The sequence below is a fragment of the Sus scrofa genome, chromosome 1 (genome assembly GCF_000003025.6).
Source record: "Sus scrofa isolate TJ Tabasco breed Duroc chromosome 1, Sscrofa11.1, whole genome shotgun sequence".
NCBI lineage: Eukaryota > Metazoa > Chordata > Mammalia > Artiodactyla > Suidae > Sus > Sus scrofa.
The window spans coordinates 273,128,051-273,152,671 of NC_010443.5; the positions used below are offsets into that span (position 1 = coordinate 273,128,051).

The 24,621-nt window shown below is 61.8% G+C and overlaps 1 protein-coding gene across 2 annotated transcripts in view; it reads left to right on the forward strand.

Moving 5' to 3' along the window:
* ADAMTSL2 (ADAMTS like 2) overlaps window positions 1–24,621 on the forward strand; it is a 35,587-nt gene that overhangs the window by 8,225 nt on the left and 2,741 nt on the right. The window contains exons 8-17 of one of the 2 annotated variants that reach the window (XM_013987096.2): window positions 89–169; window positions 2,115–2,290; window positions 9,055–9,351; window positions 10,781–11,079; window positions 15,890–15,987; window positions 20,263–20,389; window positions 21,599–21,812; window positions 22,008–22,163; window positions 22,598–22,768; window positions 23,470–23,646. In XM_013987096.2, coding sequence (XP_013842550.1) covers window positions 89–169; window positions 2,115–2,290; window positions 9,055–9,351; window positions 10,781–11,079; window positions 15,890–15,987; window positions 20,263–20,389; window positions 21,599–21,812; window positions 22,008–22,163; window positions 22,598–22,768; window positions 23,470–23,646 — 1,796 coding nt within the window. Of the gene's footprint in view, window positions 1–88; window positions 170–2,114; window positions 2,291–9,054; window positions 9,413–10,706; window positions 11,080–15,889; window positions 15,988–20,262; window positions 20,390–21,598; window positions 21,813–22,007; window positions 22,164–22,597; window positions 22,769–23,469; window positions 23,647–24,621 lie in introns of both variants that reach the window. The other variant, XM_005654608.3, reaches the window with a different exon arrangement.

The following is a 24,621-nucleotide window of genomic DNA, read 5'->3' on the forward strand; positions in this document are numbered from 1 at the left end:
GCGGTGGCCGCTCTCCAGAGTTGGCTTTCCAGTCGGAGGCGGTGGCCACAGCCAGACCCGCTGCTCACTGTGGTCCCCTCTCCCCCAGGTTACTCTCTGGTGACCCACATCCCAGCCGGCGCCCGAGACATCCAGATTGTGGAGCGGAAGAAGTCAGCTGACGTCCTGGGTGTGTAGGCGGGCCCCGGGCTGGGCCTCTTGGGGCTGGTGCCTTGCAGGCGGGGAAACGTATTGGTCCTGGGTGGACAGGTGCACTTGATCCTGGGTCCCTTCTGGCAGGAGAGGGGTGGCCCCAGGGTCCAGGACTCGACCCGAGTGTGTGTGTGTGTGTGTGTGTGTGTGTGTGTGTGTGTGTGTGTGGTCAGAGGGAAGCTGATCACACCTCCATGTGTGGAAAGCCTTTTGTACTCAGAGCTGCTGGACACCAGAGGTGTCACGACTCAGGTAGTGAGCTCCCCGTCCCTGGAGAGCCAGGCCAGGCGGAAGCTGGAGGTGCTGGAGTCAGAACCTCTGCCTCCCCCCGCCCCATCCCCCAGGTATAAGGAGGGAGACTGAGTCAGTGAAGCAGATCCAGAGGAAGTGGGTGGCCAGTCCGAGGCCAGGGCTGAGAAGCAGGCGTGGGATTCAAACTCAGGTCTGGGGCCCTCGAGTGGCATTCTTGCTGCTGGACGAGAGGCCTGAAGCCTCCCTGGCCGAGGTGGGCAGCAGGGCGGGCGGGGGACCCCGGTAGGGAGCTGTTCCCATCATCTGGCCCCCCTCCCTGCCTCTGTGGGCAGCGTCTCAGGGACCAGGGCTGCCGGGGTGAAAACCACCCTTCTAAGGGGCCGCTGGGCTGGGGACGGCGTCTTCGCTAAAGGCCCTCAAGGATGACCGGCTGGGGCTCCCTTCAGGCCCTGGGGCCCCAGCCCCCCACCCAGCAGGCCCGCATGCTCCAGGCTCCAGCCCCGCGGCTGGGGTGCGGGAGCCAGGCCTCTGCCAGGCCAGCTGCTCTGTGGCCCCCCGGGAGGGCGGCGAGGCCAGGAAACACTGTGTTCCCAGAGCTGGCTGCAAAGCCGTCGTTCTTGAAACAGCCGCGTGGAAATTCCAAGGGCGGCCTGGGAGCACGGGGAAAGCCGCAGGAAGGAAGGTCATTACTGTCAGGAAACAGGTTTTGGACGCGGGCCGGGGATCTAACCCAGTGCACAAACGCGCCCGCACGCGGCCGCCTCGCCCAGCTCGCTCGTTCCCCTTGTTTTCAACATTGCGGTGTGGCGGGTATTTTTCCAGCAGGCGCGTCCTGCTCGGGCTCTCAGGACGCCCTCTGAAGACACACTATCCCTGAGGTGGAGCCTCCCTGACGCCCGCCTGGGTCCCCAAAGCTCCCTCGAGACCCCCTCTGGGCGGTGCGTCCGTTCCCCCATCTGGGCATCATCAGACACCAGCGCTGGGTGTGGACGAGCTGAGGCCCTCAGCTCCATGTGTCCCCCTGCATCTGCCTCGGAGACAGGGGGCCTGGGAGCCACGCCCGGGAGAAGGGGCCCATCAGGCCACTAGTCAGTGGGGTCCCCTAATCTGGGCAGCAGTGTGTCACACTCCCAGTGAGAGTGTGGGACCGGTCGGCCTGGGGTGGTCGGCAGGGCCCGCTGGGGCTGCTGGGGTCGGGCTGCAGCGTCGCTCCGTGTGGGCCCTGGAGGGGCACTGTGGTCCCTTGTGTGGGCCACCCAGGGTGGCACAGGGAGGCCGTGGCAGAGCCAGGCTGGGTGGCCCAGCCCCAACCTGGCCGACACCTCTTGTCCAGCTGCGTCTGGCCCACTGCTCCTTATCACCTCCAGGCTCCGCCCCTCCAGGCGGCTGGAATGACAGGACCAAGTGGCCGCGGGCCAGACACCTTCAGTTGTCTAGACAAGCCTGGGTTTATTTTAGGCTGATGGGAAAGAGAACTCACGTCCCCCCACCGTCCAGGGCACGTGCTGTGTGCAGACAGAGCCATCCGCTCCCCGGGGACGGGGACGCGGAGTTCCTGTCCTGGGTGTTTGGGGACGGTCACAGAGACAGGCTGGCTGGGGTCCCCACCGGCCCCGCCGTCCCCCTCTGGCCGATCCAGCTCACGTGACGGGGCCGCGGGGCCCTTTCAGCTCTTGCAGACGAGGCGGGCTACTTCTTCTTCAATGGCAACTTCAAGGTGGACAGTCCCAAGAACTTCAACATCGCCGGCACGGTGGTCAAGTACCGGCGGCCCATGGACGTGTTCGAGACGGGCATCGAGTACATCGTGGCTCAGGGGCCCACCAACCAGGGGCTCAACGTCATGGTGCGTGGGCCGGGCTCGGGCTGGGGGGGCGGGGCGGGCGCTGCTTCCGGGGCGGGGCTTCCAGGCCTCTCCCCTTCTCGGCTCCACCCCCTCCTCCCAGCCCTCGCTCAGACTGTACCTCCTCTGCTGCTTCCTCCGCTCACGCCTGAACTTGTCTACCTGTTCATCTGCTCACTGTCATCCGGCCATCTGTCCCTCCCCCTCCCGCGCCCCCCGCCTCCCCTCTTTCCTTCCTTCCATCCTTCCTCCCCTCCCTCCTCTGTCCATCCCACCCCCTGCTGAGGCTCCTCCCTCTTCCTGCTGTCCTCACCCCAGAGGATGGACACGCAGGTTCTATGCGGGGCATCAGAATGGCCCGGGGAGATGAGGACAGAAGGCTGGGTGGGGGGATGGGGATGGGGACACAGGACCCACCCCAACTCCACAGTGGGGAGTCTGAGCGCCCCGGGGAGTTCCCTGCCCTCTGGCGCCATGGGCACGGTGGCGTTCACACCAGGTCCTCTTGCCGAGGGGCCACGGCCATGCTCATCATGCTGCCGGCTCCCCACCCCATGCTGCCCCCAGGATGCTCTCGGCCTCTGGCAGGAAGGGCTGCTCTGAATTCCTCTTGGTTTCTTTCCCGGGGAGCCGCAGGGGAAGGGGGAGTAACGGTAGCAAGTCTGGGGGCCGCACCGGAATCCCCTCCCCTTCCTCGTCGACTACCCCTCCTAGTTTCCTCTGATCCCCTGCCAGCACCTCTGCCAGTCTGGGTGGCACACCTGGCCAGGTGTCCCAGTCTGTCTTCCTGTGGGGTCTGGGCTTCCGGGCTCCAGGCCCTTTTGCATCAAAGGTGGCTGCTCTTGCCTGTTGCCATCAAAACTGGGCAGGGAGTGGCCAGGAGCTGGCCAGGGGACCAGCAGGGGACCAAATGTATTCTCTGCCCCCAGAGTCAAAGCTCCCCACCCCCACCCTGGAGGTCATTTCAGTTACACTGCCAGGGTGGTGACTCCTTTCCTGCCCTGCCCTCCAGCACAAGGTAGCTTGCTGTTTAAGGAAACTCTTGCTGTGTCTCCTGGAGGAAGTGTTTTCCTTTTGGGGTCCCAAGAGCTGCAGGCACGGGAAACCCCACCCCCAAGGGGGTGCCTGGGGACGACCGCAGGGCATCTCTTGGCTCCCAGATCCATGTGGTCCACCCACTGGGGACACAGCACGGGCATTGATTTCGGGTGTGTGTCGCACTGGGGAGGCACCCAGGCCCCATGCTCACAGGGTCCTGTCGTTTCTAAGCTGCATCTGGCTTCACCTCCCGTGCTCACTTAGGCCGGCTGTCTCTGTGACATGGCATCTGATAGGCCCAGGGGATCTCGTGGTTGTGTGCCCGCTGTGGCACCTCTGTTGCTAGAAAGTGAGCCCCTTTGTCCAGTGCAGTGTCATGTGGTGTCCTTCTCCGTGGCTCAACTGCTCAGTGTGCTCTTGGGTATCAGGATGGTGGGGGCCCTGGGGGCTGGAAAGGCATCCTCGTATCCAGAATAAGGTGAATTGGAGTTCCCGTTGTGGTGCAGTGGTAACGAATCCAACTAGTATCCATGAGGATTTGGGTTCGATGCCCGGCCTCCCTCAGTGGGTTAAGGATCCGACGTTGCTATGAGCTGTGGTGTGGGTGGCAGATGCGGCACAGATCCGGTGTTGCGGTGGCTGTGGTGGAGGCCAGCAGCTGCAGCTCCAATCAACCCCTAGCCTGGGAACCTCCATACATTGCAGGTGAGGCCCTAAAAAGCCAAACACAAAGACAGAACAAGGTGAGTCACGTCTGTTCTAGAAGGGGTCTGATTGTAACCCGCTGTGGTGAAGTAGCTGATGGTCCCCGTGAGGGAAGGTGCTGTGTCGCAGGCTCCGTGCTTGTCCTGGAAGGCTGTCTGTCAGGGGTGGAAGTTGCCCGAGCAGCCTGGCTGAGTGAGAACCGGAGTTCTTATGCCGATGCGTAATTTCCCTCCCTGCCATTCGCACCCGTTGTGCCCTCAGGGGGTCGAGCAACCCAGAGGCTGGCTCATGTGACCTGGCAAAGCTGGTCCATCTGAACCCAGGTTGTTTTTTACCCTACTGGTGGGTGCTCCCTAGCGGGTATGAGCAAATGATCTAGGGACCTTCAGGTTTTATGCCTACTCCACCAATCCATGCACATAATTTTCCCAGCCCTCCTCCTGCCCAATCTTTTTTTTTTTTTTTTTTTTTGGTCTTTTGTCTTTTTAGAGCTACACCCACGGCATACAGGGGTTCCCAGGCTAGGGGTCGAATTGGAGCTGTAGCTGCCTGCCTACGCCACAGCCTCAGCAACACAGCTGTGTCTGCGACCTACACCACGGCTCATGGCAACACTGGATCCTTAACCCACTGAGCGAGGTCAGGGATCGAACCTGCATCCTCATGGATACTAGTAGGGTTCATTAAGCACTGAGCCACAACGGGAACTCCTCATGCCTGATCCTAAAATCTGCTCCATCCAGGCTCCTGACCAAGCAGCCAAACCAGTGGGGCTGCCCACGAGTCCGTGGTTTTTTTTTTTTTTTTTTTTTTTTTTTTTTTTGTGTGTGTGTGTGTGTGTGTGTGTGTCTTTTTGCTATTTCTTGGGCCGCTCCCGCGGCATATGGAGGTTCCCAGGCTAGGGGTCCAATCGGAGCCGTAGCCACCGGCCTACGCCAGAGCCACAGCAACTCGGGATCCGAGCCGCGTCTGCAACCTACACCACAGCTCACGGCAACGCGGGATCGTTAACCCACTGAGCAAGCGCAGGGACCGAACCCGCAACCTCATGGTTCCTAGTCGGATTCGTTAACCACTGGGCCACGACGGGAACTCCTGAGTCCGTGTTTATACTGGCCTAGGGCCGCTCTGCTCTGTGTACAAACTCCCGTACATGCACTGCCTGAAGCCCATGGGAAGGATTTTCCTTCCCAGCAACTTTTTGGGGCCACGCTGAAGCAGGTCACATTTCCAGCTTACACCCCCCAGATCAAGCCGACCCAGCTCGGAGTTGGGGTTGGCCGTTTTCCTCCTCTGTGATGTCACCACGAGCTACCCCACGCAACTGTAGCAGGAGCTAAGAGAGGGGTGCTGGCACAAGACTCTTGGAAGATGGGAGTTGGGGACACCTGCTGACTTGCTTCCTGGCCCTCTGGCCCTGGATTCCTGCTGGGACCTCCCAACACCATCACTGAGTGGAGCTGAGAGGCCTCATGGTATAACGTTCAGCTCTGATTACATGGGTCACTTGGTGTCCTGAGCGCGAAGGGTCATTCCCAGTAGGGCCTGGTAGCATGTCAGGAGCTTTTTCCTTGTCTTTTTTTTGTTTTTTGGGGGCCGCATTCGCAGCATATGGAGGTTCCCAGGCTAAGGGTCCTATCAGAGCTGTAGCCGCCAGCCTACACCACAGCCACAGCAACGACAGATCCGAGCCGCATCTGTGACCTACACCACAGCTCATGGCAACATAGGATCCTTAACCCACCGAGCGAGGCCAGGGATTAAACCTGCATCCTTATGGATCCTAGTTAGGTTCGTTAATGGCCAAGCCATGACGGGAACTCCCAGGAGCTTTTTCAATTAGTGTGTATTTATTTTAGGTGGTCTGGCCTTACTCCAGGCGCTAGGGCTCTCTGTTAGCATTTGCCTCTCAAATCTTGCCAGAACCCCTACGCCGCAATCGTCCCCCCACCACAGGTACCTCTACCCCTGCAGGGGCTGCCAGGTATCGGGGTCCAGGCTGCTTGCACCACATCCCGGACCTCGGGCAGAGCCCGTTTCCCTCAGGAACCCCCCCGCCCCGCCTCTAAGCAAAACCCCAGGATACGGATTAGACCAATATCCCCAGCTCTGCATATGTCACGTCTAAAATTCTTCCCGATGGGGTGGGGGAGGGTGCGAGACGCAGTCATTTTCCCGTTATGTCCGAGGAGAGGTTCCGTCCTGGACCCTGAGGTTTCTCGCTGATGTGGGGCCCCCGAGCCTTCCCGGGGGTCCCTCTCCGATCCTTCTGGAACACGTACGTTTTCCCAAGGCCTCCAGTCCGGAGGCCTCATCTGGTCTGAAACGGTGATGTCACCCACGTGGAGGACCTGTGGGACGGTCCGGACCCCTTTGCCTGCACCGTGGCCGGGAGGGAGAGCGTTGCCAGGGTCCTGGGTCACAACTATAAATGCGGCTTCTTGTCCATCCGAGGGCAACGGATCTGCTTCTCTTCCCCCTCCCCCAGGGGTAGGATAAAACATGTTGGCAGGTGGATGGCCACATGTGATCAGTGGAGGCTGTGTCGATCTGCTCTGAAAAGACACATCGGTCCCAAAGCTGCCACTGGGATGACGGCTTGGTTGAGTTTGGAGCCCGCTGCCACCCTCCCGGATCGAGCTGGGTTTTGCAGGGGCCCAACTGTTGAATTAAATGGGGGCTGTGATGGGATGACCACCCCTGCGACCTTCGGGTCTCTCAGGGTGCCAGGGATCTCTGTGTTTGCCCCCAGGATGCAGGGTTTCTGATTTACTCTCTTGGACGTGTGTGGGGCTCAGGGTCACAGACTTCCCAGCGATGGTAGCCCTGACCCTCCAGGTCAAGGCGCCAGTGTGAGAGCTCTGCCAACTCCCGGTGAGGCATAGTCTGGGGACAGGGCGAGCCTTGGCTCCAGTGGATAGATGGTGAGCCAGACCTGGGCCACGTCTGGGCCCCTACTTGTCACCCATGTACGCTGCCAGGAACGGGGGCGGTCTTGATGCTTTGGGTCCCTGTGTAACAGTGACGGCTTGGACCCTGGTTCCAGACGTCTGCCCATTTCTCCACTGAACAGCTACCCAGTAAAAGTGGGGGGCTCTTTGGGAGGAGAACTGGGGGAAATCCTTGCCGTGTAGTCTAGGTGGGGATCCTTCTTCCCAGGGACCTGGCTCTTCCATCCTTCCGTGGATTCTGGGCTGAAAAACTGGCCCGGGACGTGGGGCAGGGACCATGATGTATGTGGCGGCCGCCCTCTGCTTGGTCTCCAGCCTTGATGTCTTCTGATGGCGCAGAAGGAGAAGTTCCTCTCCTGGGCCCCGTCCGTCTGTCCCCTGGGAGTCCTGTGTTCTATCTGCTGGGTCCCATGGTCTCTGTGGGTCAGGGCCCCTGGCTTCCCTGACAGCTTGTTGCTAATTACAATATTTGAGCCTCCTGTTCTGAGGACCGCGGAGCGCCCAGCTCTGTGATAGCCTCTCCTGCCACCAGCCCTGGCCTTTGAGGACACTCAGCAGTGCCCCCTAGGCATCCCTCTAGGTGAGGTTTCTTTTTTCTCTGGCGAGCGGAACATTCTCCAGGCTTCTCCAGCTTTTCCCTCACGCTTCTGGCATCGGCTGTGGCAGTGCCAGCACCGATCCCTCCTTACCATCGGCTTCACTTTCTCCCAGAGTGTCTGCGGGTGGTGTCCCTCCCCCGTTCTGAGCCAGGGCTCCCCCGGGACACCCCCTCCCTCTTGCAGGCTCCTCTTTTGCTGGCACCGCGGGTCCATCATGGCTTGGCCTTCTCCCCTGGGCAGCGCCAGGGCTCCCCCCGACTAGGTGATGATGGGACTTGACGAGAGCCACCAGCTGGGCCAGGTCCTGAGGGAGGCCGGCGGTGCCTCGGAGGCAGAGGTCTCCGTAGCATCTTCAGGGAAGGCTCAGGTGCTGGCCCTGACAGGGAGGCATGGCCATGCTTCAGGCCCAACATTCAGGGGAATCTGAGATTTTGAAACACTTTTTTTTTGGCTGTGCCCAAGGCGTGGGGAAGGTCCCGGGGCCAGGGATGGAACCCACGCCACAGCAGCGATCCGGGCCGCTGCAGTGACCAGCCGCCGAGCCAGAGTGACTCGGACCACCAGGCCCTGTCCCCAGGGGGGCTCCTGGTGGGGCAGAGAGGCCGACCTTCCCTGGTTCCCTTGTGCTCCCCGGCCTTCCCGGGGCCCGCTCGAGGACACGTGAGCATCTCTATATAACACTAAGGAGACCCTCCGGCTCGGCCGTGAACAGGAGGTTAGGTGGTGGCCTGCCCTTGCCTTTCGCTGTCCCTCTCCAAGGTCCCGGACGCTTATCCTCTCTTAAGGCCCCTCCAGCCCCAGCCGACCCTACCCTCGGGACACGCACCCAAAGCACGATTTCTTCCACCAGATCCCATCCCGCCGCTGCGAGGGGGGAGCCCCGTGGTCTCGGCCCCACCAGGGAGGGCTTGCATCAGCCTTGCTGCTGGGGGGTCCTGCTTTGAACCCCCGTTTGAGAGTCTGCTGGACCCATGCTGGAGTCCCTGGAGAGAGCCCGCAAGCACTCGGGGCTGGGGGCGGACGGCGGGGGAGAAGCTGGGCAGAATGCAGTCTCGGCGGAGGCCGCGGCTGGCCCACGGCCGGCCCGATGCTGGGATGGCGCTCAGGGAGGTTTCCACGCGGATGGCCACGGCGGTGGGGGTGGTGGCTGGGGGCCACCGGTACACTCTTATTGTTTGAGATTGCTGGTGAGCGGTGACAGCAAAAAGCAGGTCAGGCTTTGACAGCTTGAAAGCGTTCTCTCCACCCGGGGCACTGCCTCTGCCAGGGTGGGCCGCCCCCGCCTCTCCCCGGGCGAACCCCGCTCGGCCAAGGCCATGCCTTCCGGTCGAGGGCGAGTCTGGCTGCGGGCCGCCGCTCGGAGGCCTCCTGCAGCTGGGGTCCAAGAGTCTTCTGTGCTGCAGGGGCCGCTGCAGGCTGTGGGGGAGGCGCTGGGGGGAGGAGGGCCGGGGTCCCACGTCTCCTCCTCCCCCAGGTGTGGAACCAGAACGGCAAGAGTCCCTCCATCACCTTTGAGTACACGCTGCTGCAGCCTCCCCACGCCCATCGCCTCCAGCCGCTTTACTACAGCTTCTCGGAGCCGGTGGCCCAGAGCGCCGAGAGCGTGGACAGCGCCGAGCTGGACGGGGCCGGGCTGCTGGGCTTCCTGCGGCACAACGGCTCCCTCTACGGCCAGGCCTCCTCGGAGCGGCTGGGCCTAGACAACCGTCTGTTCGGCCGCCGGGGCCCGGGGATCGAGCTGGGTCTGAGCAAAGGCCAGGAGACCAACGAGGTGTGCGTGCAGGCCAGCGGCAGGGCCTGCGAGGGGCCCCCCAGGGGCAAGGGCTTCCGAGGTAACCAGGAGGGGGGGGCGGGCGGGCGGGGGTCCCGGGGTGGGGGTCCCCGGCAGCCTGCGGAAGAGGTAGACAGAGGTGCGGGTTACGGGCAGGCTGGCGGGCAGGCTCAGGGCCAGCCGTTTGCAGACTCTTCTTCAGATCCCTTCTCTGAGGTGGGCGTGTCAGGTTAGCCCCACTGGACGGATGGGGAGACTGAGGCTCAGACAGAGAGGTCTGGCCCGAGTCACAGCACTGAGGAGGAGCTGGGGTCAAATCCAGCACAGTCTGAGCCCGGAGCCTGAGCCCTTCCTCGTTCACTGGGGACAGACAGACAGAGAGACAGACAGACAGATGGCACATGTCCGGCAGGGCGTCCCCAGAAGCCAAGGGCCACAGGAAGGACTTGGTGTTCCTGGAGAGGGTGACCCCTGACCTGAGGGCTCAGAGCCAAGGATGGGTTAGACAGGGAGGGCGTGGGAAAGGGGTGGGGGGGAGAGGACCGGGGAGGGCCAGCCTGGTGGGGTGGGTGGGGGACCCGCATGGGGCGGGCTTCCAGGGGAGGGACTGGAGGGGGAGCTGGAGGCGCAGTGGGAGGGCCAGGGCCCCTGAGCCCCAAGGCTGGCAGGGTGGCCGCGCGCCTGAGGGCCATGGAGGCGGTGAGGGCTGGAGGGTGGACCAGACTTGGGAAGAAACCCCTCGATAAACTTGCCGGGGGTAGGGGGGCAAGTTCCCGGAGTCTCAGAGTCTTCAAGTCCAAGTCAGAGGCTGCATTAGTTCCCTTGCTCTGCCGTAGCCCTGCCCTGGGGACCTTAACACCCAGAAACTATTCTGTCCCTGTTCTGGAGGCCAGCGGTCTGAGATCAAGGCATCCCGGGGCTGCGCTCCCTCTGGGAGGGCCCCTCCGGCCTTGGCCGGGCGCTGGCGGCCGCCTCGGGGCAGTCTCTGCTCTGTCTTCTCAGGCCTCCTCTCTCTGCGTCTCGGGGAATTTCCTTCTCATCAGGACAGCGGGCACTGAGATCAGGGCCTGCTCTAAACCCACCACCACCTCATCTGAGATCTGGCTGTCTCTGAAGAGCCTAGTTCCAAATAAGCTCGCCTCCTGAGGCTCGGGGCCCACCTGAATTTGGGGAAGGCTGTATTCAATCCACCGCAGAGGTCGAGCAGGTTCCCCAGCTAGAGGTTGGCCACCGGATGGCTTCCCGGTTTGCGTCTTCGCAGCAGCGCCCTTCCCTCGGCCCACCCTCACCCCCAGGGCAGCCCTGGCCCCACACGAGGGGGCGCCTGAGGTCGAGCCTCCCGTCTCCCCCCGTAGACAGCAACACCACCGGGACGGCTCTCGAGGGAGACCAGCGCGACCCAGAGGCCGACGCCCGTTTTGCCTCTCAGGAGCGCCTCTCGGCCAACGCCATCTCCGACCAGCTCCTGGGCACAGGCTCGGACTCCAAGGAGCTCGCCCCCAATGAGACGGTCAACAGCATCTTTGCCCAGGGCGGCCCCAGGAGCTCCCCGGCCGAGAGCCTCTACGTGGACTACGAGGAGAACGAGGGAGCCGGGACTTACCTGCTCAATGGGTCCTACCTGCAGCTGAGCAGCGACAGAGTGACCAACACGTCTGCCGAGGCCCCGTTCCCCAACGCCAGCGCCAGCCTCCCGGCCTTAGGGGGGAACAGGACGCAGAAGGCCAGGTAAGAAGCGCCTCCCTGCCTGGGCTGGGGGTGGGGGGGCAGAGGTGAGCAGGAGAGAGCCGCCCGCCTGCCCCCACCCGCCCATCAGGGACCCCTGCCCGCGCCGCAGATCTGAGCAGGAGGTCAGAGGCCTGGGTTTTTGCATCCTTCCCATGCAGGCGCATGGGTTAGGGCCCCGTGTGGGGCACCCACGGGTGATGTGAGATGGGTGGAGGGGAGCTGAGGGGGAGGAGGCCGACGGTTCTAGTGCTTGCGCATCACAAGCCCAGCTCAGGGCTAAGCGTATGCACAGAGACATGTACTTGTCACAGCCGTCCATAGCTTTGGGGACGGCTGTTGGGCTCAGAGTGGCAGGTTAAGGAATGCCCTCGGGTGTCAGCCTGCAGGCGTGGCATGCTCAGGGTCTCGGCTGGCCGGTCATTGCACACACACGCGGCCATTGGGCGTGAGGCGGGTGCTCCCCGAATGAGGGCGGCTCAGTACAGCCCTCCCTGCGGGCCAGGGAGGAGCCTGAGGAGGCTCCTGTGGGGTCCTCGGCCAGGGCCCAGAGCCCCTGGGGCATTGGGAACAAGGCCTTCTGCTGTGGGGGCTGGAGCTGCTTCTGGAATGTGCCATGTGAGAGAGTCCACAGGGGGCCAGGCCCCCAGAGCCAGTGACATACTGGGGGTGCCTGGACAGTTACACCTGGGGACACTTGGTCCCGGCTGGTCCTGGAGGCGTCTGAGGCCAGGAGCCTCCCTGGGTGTGGGGCAGCTGGGAGCAGGGTGGCTCAAGGCCAGCCACCGTCCCTACTAGAGGACAATCGGGGTGACAAGCCCTGTGGCTGATAAGGACCACGCTGGAAGGTCCCAGTGCCGTTCTCCAGAAGATTGCAGGACAGAAAGGCTGGTTGACACAGCCTGGGTGGAGCTGGGCAGCCACTGGTGGTGGCGGGGACAGAGGCAGGGGCCAGCCCAGAGGGTGTTGTTTTGTCCTGTTATCAGAAGACCCCCCCCCCCCCAACCCCCTTGACTTGAGGACCAAGCCCAGGGAGGCCTGGTGGGGCTGAAGGTACAGAGGTGGGCATCCGTGGGAGCCTAGGGGGGCCGGTGTGACGGAAGATCTGGGGCTCATGCTTGAGGTTAGGCGGTTGGATGTGACTCTTTCACCTTCCCCAGGGGACAAGAGCAGGGAAGCTGGCCCCCAGGGACCTGCAGGAGGGGTCTTCCCCCTTCTCAAGCTGCTTTCTGACACCCCCATCCCCAGGAGATCTCTGGGGCACATCCGGGGCTCTTCTGAGACTGAGGGGGTTCCAGGGCTTCTGCGCTGCCCCACGGGGGCCCGTGGAGGCCACCTGTCTGCCCGACCCCGGTCTGGAAGTGTGCAGGGAGTGGGGCCTCGGGCTGTGTGTGTGCGTGCGATCTGGCCGCCAGAAGGGTGAGACAGGCTCTGAGCCTGAGAGGGGGTTCAGAATCAGCCAGCACCTGCCCATGTGACCCAGGGCCAGTGAGGGCTCCGAGCCTGGGGTGGGGGTCTTTCAGCCCAGTGGGGGGTGTGTGGGGGGGTGGCCAGAGGATCTAATTCTACCCTCTCTGGGAAGCACCAAAGCACCTTGTGAGGACCCAGCAAACAGAAAGGGTCATTAATACACTGGGCCTCCCGGGTGGGGGAGGGCCCGGCCGGGATGCTGACCCCGTGTAAAGGCTTTCTCTGGGGGGCCGGCAGGCTGCTGTTTAACTTGCCTTAGGCGTGGAAAGTGGCCGTGGATATCTTGTCCCCATCCCCACCCTGTCCCCGGCTTCCCCACAGCACCCGGACGGGTCCCCCACCCTCTCTGGCCCTCAGATCGCCGTCCTGAGTTGAGGGGCTTATCGCAGGGCACCGCGGGGTCCCCGGCCCAGGCACTCAAGGATTCCTAGGCCAGGGCCTGGCACTAGCCGTTGGACCCCTGAGTCACGTGTTGGAGACTATCTCCTGTCCAGCTCCAGCTGGATCATCCCCCCCCCCGCCCCCCCCCACCCCCTCCGTCGGCCTTAAGGGACTTCCTGGGTTTCCAGGGCCTGTCAGGGACGGGGACCAATACAAAGCCTGTCAACACTTAGCAAGTCCCGGCTGGTAAGAGGGGGCGCCCCCCCCCAACCCTGTGGCATCAAAGGACCCCTCGGGAGCAGGGACCAAAGATGGTTTTTGGAGATAAAGGACTGCGAGAGGCCTGGGGGGAACCGCCGGCCAAAATATCCCCTGCGGCGGGCGAGCTGTCCAAACACAGGAAGTCGCGTCTGCTCCAGAGGCGAAATCAAAGCACAGGCGGCCGGAAAGGAAAGGTTATTGTCACCTTCCAGAACAGCCCCAAACAATCAAGGGAGGCCCCGTCCCCAGACGCAGACGTTGGGAACAAGCGTCTGAGACACAGGGCTCCTCTCCCAGCCTGGACGGAAGAAAAGCAAAGCGCTATTCTGTGTCTTTTCTAAACAAGCGTGGCTGTCACGGCCTGGACGGCCTGAGCTCCCTGGAGAAGGCACCCAGGATGAGGGGTGGGGGCCGTCCCAGCTCCGAGGCCCCCCGGGCTCCAGGCGGTTCTGATGTACTGGGATCTGAGGGCGCTGACTTCCTTCCAGATGGAGGTGGCGAAGCATTCAGAACTGAAGGTGGTTCAGCGACTTCCTGGGTGCTCTGCCCCCCAGGACGTGACTTCTGAGATCAGAGCCTGTTAGGTGTCGTGTGGTTGTGCAGACACATGCGGGGCTGTCTGAGAGGCTCCGGGGCTATGCTCCTACCGACACTGCTGTGTGGGCGGCCCTTCCAGAAATACCCTGGGTGCTTAAAACACGAAGGGTTATTTTGAACCTCTGCTCTCGCTCCAGAATGAGTCACGCGTGCGGCTGGCCCGCGGGCGGAGTGTGTAATTAGGTAGAGATGGCGGGCTTCTCCGTGGGTGGGGTGGCCAGGCAGGGGTTGCATCTTTTCATCCCTTTGGGCTCTTGGGGTGAATTCAAAGCTGTTGAAAGGAGGGTGGGGACGCACCCCCCTGCACGTCTCAGGGTGGAGAGTTGGGCGTTACGGAGGGGTATTCCCGCTCTTCCTTCCCAAGGAGGATCTTTGTTCTGAGATGCTTGGGTCTCGGGTGGGTGGTGGGTTTTAAAGTGCCGGCTCACGTTTAAAGCGGGGGGGGGGGCACCTTCCCCTTCTCTCTGCACCTGTGGGAAGGCGGGGCCAGGCTATGGTTTTGAAGCCACCAGGTGGGGGTGGGAGGTTCCCGGTGGCTGTGAACGAGTCAGCGGCTCACGAGGTGGCTGCCCTGGGCTTTCTCTCGTCTCCTTGCCTCTGTCCCCTCTCCCCCGGCATCTGTGGCCACATCAGTAAACGCATCACTCAAGGTCCATGAGTAGATGAGGTCCTGGACCTCAGAGCATGATGTGCCTTTAGGACAAGAGCTGTTCTCACCCTTTTGTGAAATTCCAGAAGTTGGAAGGCAAACGGTCAACTCCCAGTCGAATCCAAACCAATGTCTCTATCACAGAATCTACTGGAAAGCCTTTTAGAGTGCACACCTTGCAACCCTCATCTAAGCCTGACCTGGGGGGTGGGGGACACAGAAGGTCCCAAGGAAGAGATGTCCACCTGTGCCCAGGAGAGGGGTGGCTCCAGGTGGCCTTCAGCCAGCTGCTCTGGGTACGAAGGCAAGTGGAGCTGGGTGGTGAGGCCTCAATGATGTGGGGGCCTCCAGGCCACTCCAGTGAGTCCCTTTTGCTGACCCCGGGGGCTGCGGGATTCCGTGGGCTGCATCTCAGGGCCGATGCCTGGCTCTGGGAGCTGCTGCGCGTCCCTCTGTCCCTGCCGAGTCCCAGACCAGCCTGCACACCGAGACGAGGCTGGGCCCCAGCACACCGCCCGGTTCAAAGAAGCGAGCGATCCTAACAATAGTTGGCCCGGCCGCCGGAGTTCCAGCCAAGAATCATAGCCTGTCGCTGGCGGGGACCCAGCATGGCTTTCCTCGAACGGCAGCCATCGCAGACCTGGGCAGAGGCGTCTGGAGGGGATGCGGCCACGCCCCCGTCTGCGGGAGAGTCTTTCTATTTTGGTCACTGGAGGCCCAGTGGCCAGTGTCCCCATTCAGTCGCAGTCCTGGCTGAGGGAGGGCAGGGGAGAGAATTCTGGCAGGTTCTCAGCACACGAGGGGCCTTCGGAGGCCCCTTCCTGGGGAGGGGGAGGCGGAATCCACGTGCTGCTGCGAGAAGGGGATGGCGAGAGGCCGTGTGTGTGTGTGTGTGTGTGTGTGTGTGTGGTGTGTGTGTGTGTGTGTCAGGAGAAGCTTTCTTGTTGCTGAACTCCAAATTCTTCACCCCAGCCCCCCGAGATGTTTTTTTTTCTTTTTTGCCCGCCCCATGGCATATGGAGTTCCCAGGCCAGGGATCAGATCTGAGCCGCAGTTGCCGCCTATGTCACAGCTGTGGACACGCCGGACCGTTAACCCACAGTGCTGGGCCAGGGATCGAACCTGCATCCCAGGGCTCCCAAGATGCTGCCAATCCCATTGAGCCGCAGCGGGAACTCCCCTCCAGGCGCTTGGACGGCTGCAACGCCTGTTTAGACGGAGTCCTCGAGATGGAACTGGCAAAGTCCATTCCATCCGAAAACTTCTGCCTCTGGGGCTGGGGGGCTCCTCCCCTTCTCTCCGTTCTCCCACTGGGCGCTGGGACCCTAACAGGTGGGGATTCTGCCTGGGACCCAGGACAGGTGAGCAGTTTTGCCAAAAGCATGACTGCCCTCTGCGGATGAGAACACACCCTCCCACGAATACTCACCCCTTCTCTGCTTGACCCGCTTTCAGGACCAGGCCCAAGGCACGCAAGCCAGGCGTGAGCCCCGCGGACATGTACCGATGGAAACTCTCATCCCACGAGCCCTGCAGCGCCACCTGTACCACAGGTACCCGTGACAGGCTGCCCGCGGCCGCACCTGCCAAGCCCGCCCCCGCGGTGCGTGCACGTCCACGGTTGCCCACCGCCCAGGGGAGCGGGTCTGGTGTTTCCTGACCCTCGAGGCAGCGCGATGCGGCAGGAGTTTGGGGGTCCTCGTGTTGGACTCCAGTAAGGTCTGGCCGCCTGGGCGTTAGGCAGCCCTAACCGCTCCCGTGTCTCTCAATCTTCATTTCCTGTCTTGTTCGAGCAGGTGTCCTTGAGGGTCAAAGGAAGGGATCCCAGGTGGCGGTGATTTTAGTTTTGCAGCCGACACAGGAGGAATCAGACCCACGTGGCCTCTGACAGAGGAAACGGGTCGGATTGTTGGGGAGGAAGCGGGAGGGGAAACGAGACCCCCTGGGGGCGCCTGGCTAGACAGCCCCGTGGGGTGAGTGGGAATTCGAACCTATGTCTGCTCATGTGGCCAGCCACCAGTGCCCCAGGATGCTGGCTTGCAGCCCAGGACCGGGGTTCCATCTGCTGCCAGCCCTGGTCCCCCCCTCTGGGGGCTGCAGCAAGGTCAGATGTCAGACTCAGGTCCAGGACCTGTGGCAAAACATAGCAAGACCCTGAATGCCAGCTTATCTATACTGGGGGCTTCATGCTTGGGTTTGGGTAGGATGCGGGTTGCTGCCACTCAAAATGTAGGATGCCCTGTCCTCCCATCCCAACCGGCCAGAGTTCTGGATGCCCCCTGTGTGCTTGGCCAGTGTGGAGGATGGAGCAAACCACAGACTAGGCCCTGGGCAGCTGGCAGTCTGGACGTGGTCACACCTCCTGTAGCCCTGGTTGGCATCGCAGGAGATGGGCAGGAGGGAGGAGTTGGGAAGGTGGGCCTGCAGGGCTCTGAGTGGACCATGGGCTCTCTGTCTTGGGCAGGCAGCTGGGGCCCCTCCTGTCACATGCCCTCTCCCCTGGGCAGGGCACGGGGCAGGCTGAACTTGCCTCCGATGTTCTGGCGGGGAGGGAGGTGGGCTTAGTGGGTACATGGTGAGTGCCTGGGATCACTATTTGCTTGGCTGCCCCGTGTGCCCTTGGCAAACGGCTTCATCTCTCCAAGCCTCAACTTTCTAGCTGTAAAATGGGAACGCGCCTATGCAAACATGGTTATGGGGTGGACGCGAACTGAGAAATATGGCCAAAGCTCAAGAAGGGGCCACTGTTACCAGGATGGCTGCTGCCCAGGAGCAGCTAAGCCGCTGGGCTCGGGGGTGACTGCAGGCTGGGCCCCGGGGTGGGTGCTGGCATAGCCTACTGTGAGTGAGAGCCTGTTCTTGAGGGGCACAGACCTGTCCTGAATCCGGAGCCCTGATGTCCTCGCTGGGGCTCCATGCGTGCCAGGACTGTCCCAGAACACGTGAGACACATCCCTGCCTTGGGAGGTGACGTCACTTGAGATCCCTCCAGGCGGGGGGCCTGTGCCTGGCCCTGGGTGGAAGACGGTCCCCAGGGAGGTCACAGCATCCTTTCTTGACACCCACAGAGGGGTCGGGCGGGGGTTGGGCTGACCTTCCCCGGGTGGCCCAAGGTGCAGAGTAGAACAGACGAGAGGAAGGAAGGAAGGGAGGCCAATTCAAGCTCTGCTAAAAAGAAGAGCCCACTCAGGGCTAGAATGAGAGAGAGTGAGCTCCCCGTCACTGCAGAGGCACCAAGCTGGGCCTGCACAGCACTCAGCAGAAGTGGTGGAGTCTGGTTCTTATTGGATGGCTCCCTGTGGCCTCCTCTGAACCCTCTGTGGCCAGCTCCTCTCAGAATCCCATTTTACGGGGCGCTGAGGCCAGGCCAGCATTGGAGGGGGGCTCGGTCACAGACCTTAAGTGGCAGATGCTGTCTGTGCCAACGTCTGCAGTGTCATGGCATGCTGCTGCCAGGGCCCCCTCCCTGCCCCGGGCCTCGCAGAGAACTCGCGTGAAGGGCTATGGGTTCAACGTGGCAGGCCTCCTGAGCCTCAGCAGGTACAGCAAGCATCCTTTCTTTTCCTTAAAGATGCTTCTGAGAGCAGTAGAAATGCAGGTGCACTGATTTGGGCTCTTCTCTTTTTGGCCACGGTGTGCAGCGGCTTAATGCAGGATCTCAGTTCCCAGATCAGGGATTGAACTCGGGCCACAGCGGCGAAAGCACTGAGTCCTAACCACTGGACCACCAGGGAACTCCCTGGTTCGGACTCTTAGCTGGAGCCTGAGGCCATGATTTCCAGCTGTTCTTGGCAGCTCCTGGGCACAGGGTGAGGAGTGGCGCACTGCAGGCAGAGCCCAGCTACTCCAGTATCAGAGCTTCCTGCTCCTTTTATTTAGAGGACACCTCTGTGTCCGAGAAAGTTGGAAAAGCGCCACATTCAAGACTGATATAATGAAATGGGTGTCCGGAAAACGGGTGCTCTGACTCCGCAGCATCCCTGGGGGCGGGCTTCCCACCTTGGGGATGAGTGAGCGCGAGACCTGGGGAGCCTGACAGTCCTCAGGTCACCCTGGCAGCGAGAGGCGAGGCTGGGCTGGGACCAGCATTCCTGTCTCTCTTGATCAGGACCTGCTGTGTTTCCACTTGATGACGAGAAGAGAATGAATAATCGGGCATTTGGTGGGGTCTGCGAGTCCCCAAACTTGGACCTCCCTGGGCCCCTGAGCTGGTGTCTCTGAGGCCTGGAACATTCTGAGCAGACCCGGCCAGGAAGCCAGCCCCACCCCCCACCCCTCTCCCAAGAGCCGGCCCAGCGCTGGCAGAGAGGAACCAGTGATTGCAGCCTGGCTCATCCCTTCTGGAAAAAGGGAAAAATCCCCGTGTGGCTGCTTCCCAGGCTGTTTCACTCCATCTGGGGCTGGGGCTCGGAAGGGTAGGAGGAGCCACCCTATCTCAGACGTGCACCGCTGGGAAGGGAGCTCGGGGTGGTGGGGTCTTCCTTTGCAGAGAAATTGATTTCCTCCTGGGGGAAGGGCAGCTCCAACGAGGAGGGGTCCATTCTCCCCATCATTCAAGAAGGATGGGTTCCCCCCACCCCTTTCTGTCTCTCTGTCTGTCTCTCTCATACACCCCCCCCCCCCAATAACAACAGCAACGACCCTAACCCTGATGGGTTACACTCTTCACCAGTGTTAACACTCCCCCTGAGTCAGCCTGGCTCCTTGGCAGGGACCCACCCACTGCGTGGTGAGTTTGGCCCACGTGCCAACTTGGTGCCAGGCACAGGGCAGCAGAGGAAAAAAGAGCTGAGAACTAGAAGGTGGAGCTGCAGGTCAAGGCATTAACGCTTTTAGTTGAGGGCTGGCCCTTGATATACTGTCCCTTGATGGAATTTAGAGTACTGGGTATTTAATCATAATATTAAAGAAAGTTCCAGAGGCAGTTTGATAAGGACTAGGGCATGTCATGAGAGGGTGGGAGGATCTGAAAATCGGCTATAACATCAGGGGGTCTGGAAAGGGTTGGGGAGTTCCCATCGTGGCGCAGTGGTTAACGAACCCGACTAGGAACCATGAGGTTGCGGGTTCGATCCCTGCCCTTGCTCAGTGGGTTAACGATCCGGCGTTGCCGTGAGCTGTGGTGTAGGTTGCAGACGCGGCTTGGATCCTGCGTTGCTGTGACTCTGGTGTAGGCCGGTGGCTACAGCTCTGATTAGACCCCTAGCCTGGGAACCTCCATATGCCGCAGGATCGGCCCAAGAAATAGCAAAAAAAAAGACCAAAAAAAAAAAAAAAAAAAAAAAGAAATGGAAAGGGTTGGAATGGTTAGATTTTCCTTCCATATCAACCCATCCCCCCACCCACCAACCCATCCCCCACCCACCAACCCATCCACCCACCCACCAACCCATCCACACACCCATCCATCCATCTACCTTCCCTCCTGTCTGCCCACCCAGAGATGGGTGGCTGTTGAAAGAATGAAAACGAGTGGCGCCTGTCTGGATTTGCCTCTGTGCCTCTGTACGGGCCAATCTGAGTTTATTTGAAGCCCAGGGTTTGGGACGTATTAACTGGGTGCCCAGCCTGGACTGGATGGGGTTGGGGTGGGGTGCACAGAGAAGAGGTTGGACCTGGGACCCGGGCGAGGAGAGAGTTCAGCTCCCCAAAGCCGTCCTCCCCGGACTCCGCCCGCAGCTCCTCAAGCCGGGGACTGTCATTATCTTCCATTTAAACCTGGAAGGGCTGCGAGGTCAGCTGACTCAGTTACGGTCACCCCGCCGGTCGGCTGCTCTCCAGGGCGCTCACAGTTGGCTCATCAGGCCCTTCCCTTGTCCTGAACCCAGGGGTCATGTCAACCTACGCCATGTGCGTCCGCTACGATGGCATCGAGGTGGACGACAGCTACTGTGACGCCCTGACCCGGCCGGAGCCCGTCCAGGAGTTCTGTGCAGGGAGGGAGTGCCAGCCCAGGTAACTGCCGCCCAGTGCGCGGGGCAGGGTGTGTGGGGAGCGGGGGCTCTGCTTTACCCCCGCACAGGGGAGCAGCAGGGGTTGGCATCCTGCTCCTTCAACCAGGTGGGCCGTTCAACCCCAACCTGCCTGTTGGGTCCTTCACCCCTGACCTGCCTGTCAGGTCCTTCTGTGACTTCCCGGGTCTCTTAGACAGCCTGTCACTGCACCTTGCACACAGCAGGTGCTCAGTCAATGTCTTCCACTGCGGACTGAGAACCCCTCGGAGCCCGACGCTTTGTCCCTGCTGCCCCCAGGGGACAGCTAGAATTTTAAAAAGCTAAAAGGGATTATTTCCGAAATTCCAAGCGGATGAGTGTCCCTGGGACGTGGGTGGAAGGACCGGAACCATTCTCTATCTCCAGGCCTCCCGTCCTGCCTCCCCGATGGTCAGAGACTAAGCCCTAGACGTGTCCTCTTTCTGGTCCTGATTGTGGCCGTGTCTCCAGAGGAAAAGCAAACCCTCCTTGGAGGCTGAGCATGTTCTGCACACCTCTTTTCTTCTGGTTTGTTCCATTGGTGGGCCTCTGCTCCACCAGGGCCTGTGCTCCATCTGGGGCCTCCCTCCCTTCTGAGGCCTCTCCTTCATCCTGCAGCCTCTCCTCCACCCGGGCCTCCACTCCAAACCGGGGCCTCTGCTCCAACCCCGGCCTCCGCTCCAACCCAGGCTTCTACTTCCCGTGCACCTGCTCCTTGTGAGAAGCAGGGTGTGTGGCCATGGGGGTCTGCTCGTGAGCTCAGAACCCGCACAGTGGGGCTCAGGGGTCCAGGACATTGACGCGTGCACCCCGTTGGAGGAAGAAGGGGGGCAGGAGCAGGAGGGGAAAGCACTCTGGGAGGAGGGAACAGCCAAGAAACAAGGCAAGGACCTGGCTCCCCGCAGTGGCTTGACAGCCAGGTGGGTGGCCTGGAGGTGAGAGCAGGTGGGGGTTATGTGGGCTCCTGGGCAGGCCGCCAGCCGAGGGCATTTTCCAGGAGCCCACTCACCACCCCCTCGGGATGTTTCCTAGGGCATTGGGGGTCGTCATGGCAATAGCTTCCGCCACGGGGCCTGACGAGCTTCCTGCCTGTTGTGACTCTGGGACCCCGGGGGAAGGAGGAGCTGGGGACCGGGGTCCCAGCGGGGTGGAGGATGGGGGTCACTGAAGGCCGTGCCCCCTCCCGAGGCAGGTGGGAGACGAGCAGCTGGAGCGAGTGCTCGCGCACCTGCGGCGAGGGCTACCAGTTCCGCATCGTGCGCTGCTGGAAGATGCTCTCGCCCGGCTTCGACAGCTCCGTGTACAGCGACCTGTGCGAGGCGGCAGAGGCCGTGCGGCCGGAGGAGCGCAAGACGTGCCGGAACCCGGCCTGCGGGCCGCAGTGGGAGATGTCGGAGTGGTCCGAGGTGCGCTTGCGCAGAGCGAGACGGTCGGGACGGAACGGGCAGGGACGGGCCGGGGCGGGACGGGGCGGGGCGGGCCGGGCCGGGGCGGGGCGGGGGTGGGGTCCTGTGTGCACCACGTGTGCACGCCCCGTGTGCGCAGCCTCTGCGCACCTCTGGGGCAGTCGCGGCCCCACCCTCACCCTGCCTTCCTCTCAGTGCACCGCCAAGTGTGGAGAGCGCAGCGTGGTGACCAGGGACATCCGCTGCTCGGAGGATGAGAAGCTGTGTGACCCCAACACCAGGCCAGTGGGGGAGAAAGACTGCACAGGGCCCCCCTGCGACCGCCAGTGGACCGTCTCCGACTGGGGGCCGGTGAGGGCGGGTCCTGGTTTCGCTTGGCGGTGCCTCGGTTTCCCTGTTTTTCTGGCGAGCACCTCACTGGCCTTCCCCCGCGTTATTAGAAGGAATCAAAAGTTTGATCCCCAAACACTGGTCATGTCCGGAACCCCTCTGATAAGCTCCCTGTCTCTGTCTCTCTCCTCTCTCCTCTGCATGAGACATTCAGGGGCTCACTGGGGTCCCCCTGGGTGCTGGGCGCACAGGTGACCTTTTCTGGTGTTTTAGGTGTGCTTTGCTTTATGCTCCTCACTGGCTGTGCAGTATTTCTGTAATTAGAACAGAAAATGTTCTTTTAAAAGTGGTGACCATAGCCACCCCTCCCCCTCCCCCCACTGTTGTCTCTTGGGAATGACACATCTGGGGGACTGGGGAGGGGCTCTGCCTCTAACCCGGGTGTCCCCCTGCAGTGCAGTGGAAGCTGTGGGCAGGGCCGCATGATCAGACACGTGTACTGCAAGACCAGCGACGGGCGGGTGGTGCCTGAGTCTCAGTGCCAGATGGAGACCAAGCCTCTGGCCATCCACCCCTGTGGGGACAAGAACTGCCCTGCCCACTGGCTGGCCCAGGACTGGGAGCGGGTGAGTGCCCCAAGCCCGGCAGCAGTCCCCCCCTTCCCCCCCCCCGCCGCCCCTCCACCCCCAATTTGGCCGATGCTCTGGGAGAGCCAGCCTTTGGCTGAGAGCCAAGTGGCCAGAGTGGCAGATGGGTCCAACAGGGAATGAACTGGAAATTATGATGGTACCATTCACTAAACATTAATTGGAAATAGCAGAAACCCCCACAGGTGAGAAAACTGCGAAAATCTTCCCAAATCGAAATAGCGGATGTTCAGTGAGGCGTGCGAGGCCGGCATTATCCCCCCAACCCCGCACTCCCAGTGGGCGGACACCCAGGCTTGCGGGCTGGCCCAGGGGCTGTGCATTCTTTTGTTCTCATGACCACCCGACCTGTCAAGGTCACCTGTCAAGCTTTAAGGCAGGTTGTTCTCAGCCACATTGCTTTCATCCATTTGTTCCAGGCAGGTCACTCTTAGCTAAGTCATCTTGACTCAAATTGTCATTAACCATTTGGTTTCAGAGCAGCTGGTGTTCTGCTAAACTGCTTGGGTCCAACCTGAGGCTGAATGGTTATAGCCACCAAGATTCTCAGCCGGTTTGCTGTCGATCTAAGCATTTTCACCCACTTGCTAGTGACCAAGCCTTTGTCCCCGGAGGGGCTGTGGGCTCTGCGCCCTGGCTGTCCTGACCTCTGACCGCGCCCCTCTGTCCCCTGGCCTCAGTGCAATACCACCTGCGGCCGAGGGGTGAAAAAGAGGCTGGTGCTGTGCATGGAGCTGGCCAATGGGAAGCCGCAGACCCGCAGCGGCCCCGAGTGCGGCCTGGCCAAGAAGCCCGCTGAGGAGAGCACCTGCTTCGAGAGGCCCTGCTTCAAGTGGTACACCAGCCCCTGGTCTGAGGTAAGCGCCTCGCCGGCCGCCTCTGAGGCCCCCTGAGGCCAGGCCTGAGTTCTCCTCCTGCTGGAGTACCTCCTCCCCGACCCCAGGGCCCCTCGCATCTTCCCTCTCAGCCTCCGTCAGGGCTTTCCATCCCCGGAAAGAGTTTCAGCTCTATTAAGTCAGCTGGTGTGAGAGCCACCTCCTCCAGGAAGCCCCCCTGGGATCTCGCCTCTGGGATCCCTGCAGTGCTTATCCTGGGCCTTCTTTGGCCCAGGTCACTTCTGGCCTTGCATTGTAGCCTTTCAGTCGTACATTTGACACCCACCACGGGGTAGACAGATCCCAGGTGGGTACTGAGGGGGTGGGGGGCTGACTCAGATACAGCTTAGGCCCTGGGAGCCAGAGTCAAGGCAGAGACACGGGATTAGAGATGCACAGAGAAGACAAGGCATGTGCCCTGTGGGCAGAGGGAAGCCAGGAGGAATGGCAGCCCCTGTCCTGAAACAGGCCTGGCCCCTCCACGGTTCTGTGGGCTCCTTGGCCTCAGGCTGGCAGGTGGCGTGGAGCCGAGATCTGGCCTCTCTAGCAGAGAGCAGGGCCCCCACCTTCTGGCCGAACCACTGTGGGTGGGCAGGGCCCAGCCCTTTGACCCCCCCCCCCCCGCTGCTCTTCCGGGCAGCACCAGTGGAGAGAGGGGTCCCTTCCCATCCCGCAGGGGAGGAGCCCCCAAGGTCAGAGCGAGCTTACCCCTGGCTAGTGGGGGATGTGGCAGAGGTCAGTCTGTCCGGGGGGGGCAAGGGATCAGCAGTGAACATCCCAAGGAGGCCAGGGTGGGTGCATGGGGTCGGCCCGCGGAGGGGGATCCACTGGCCCAGCCAAGGGGCTGAGTTTAACTTCTGCTGTTTTTCTCTTCCGGGCCCTTTCCTGTGGAGGCCTCCTGGTGAGATCCCGTGGAAGGCCCCGGGGGGCTTGTTAGCACCCACCCCAGCCTTTCTT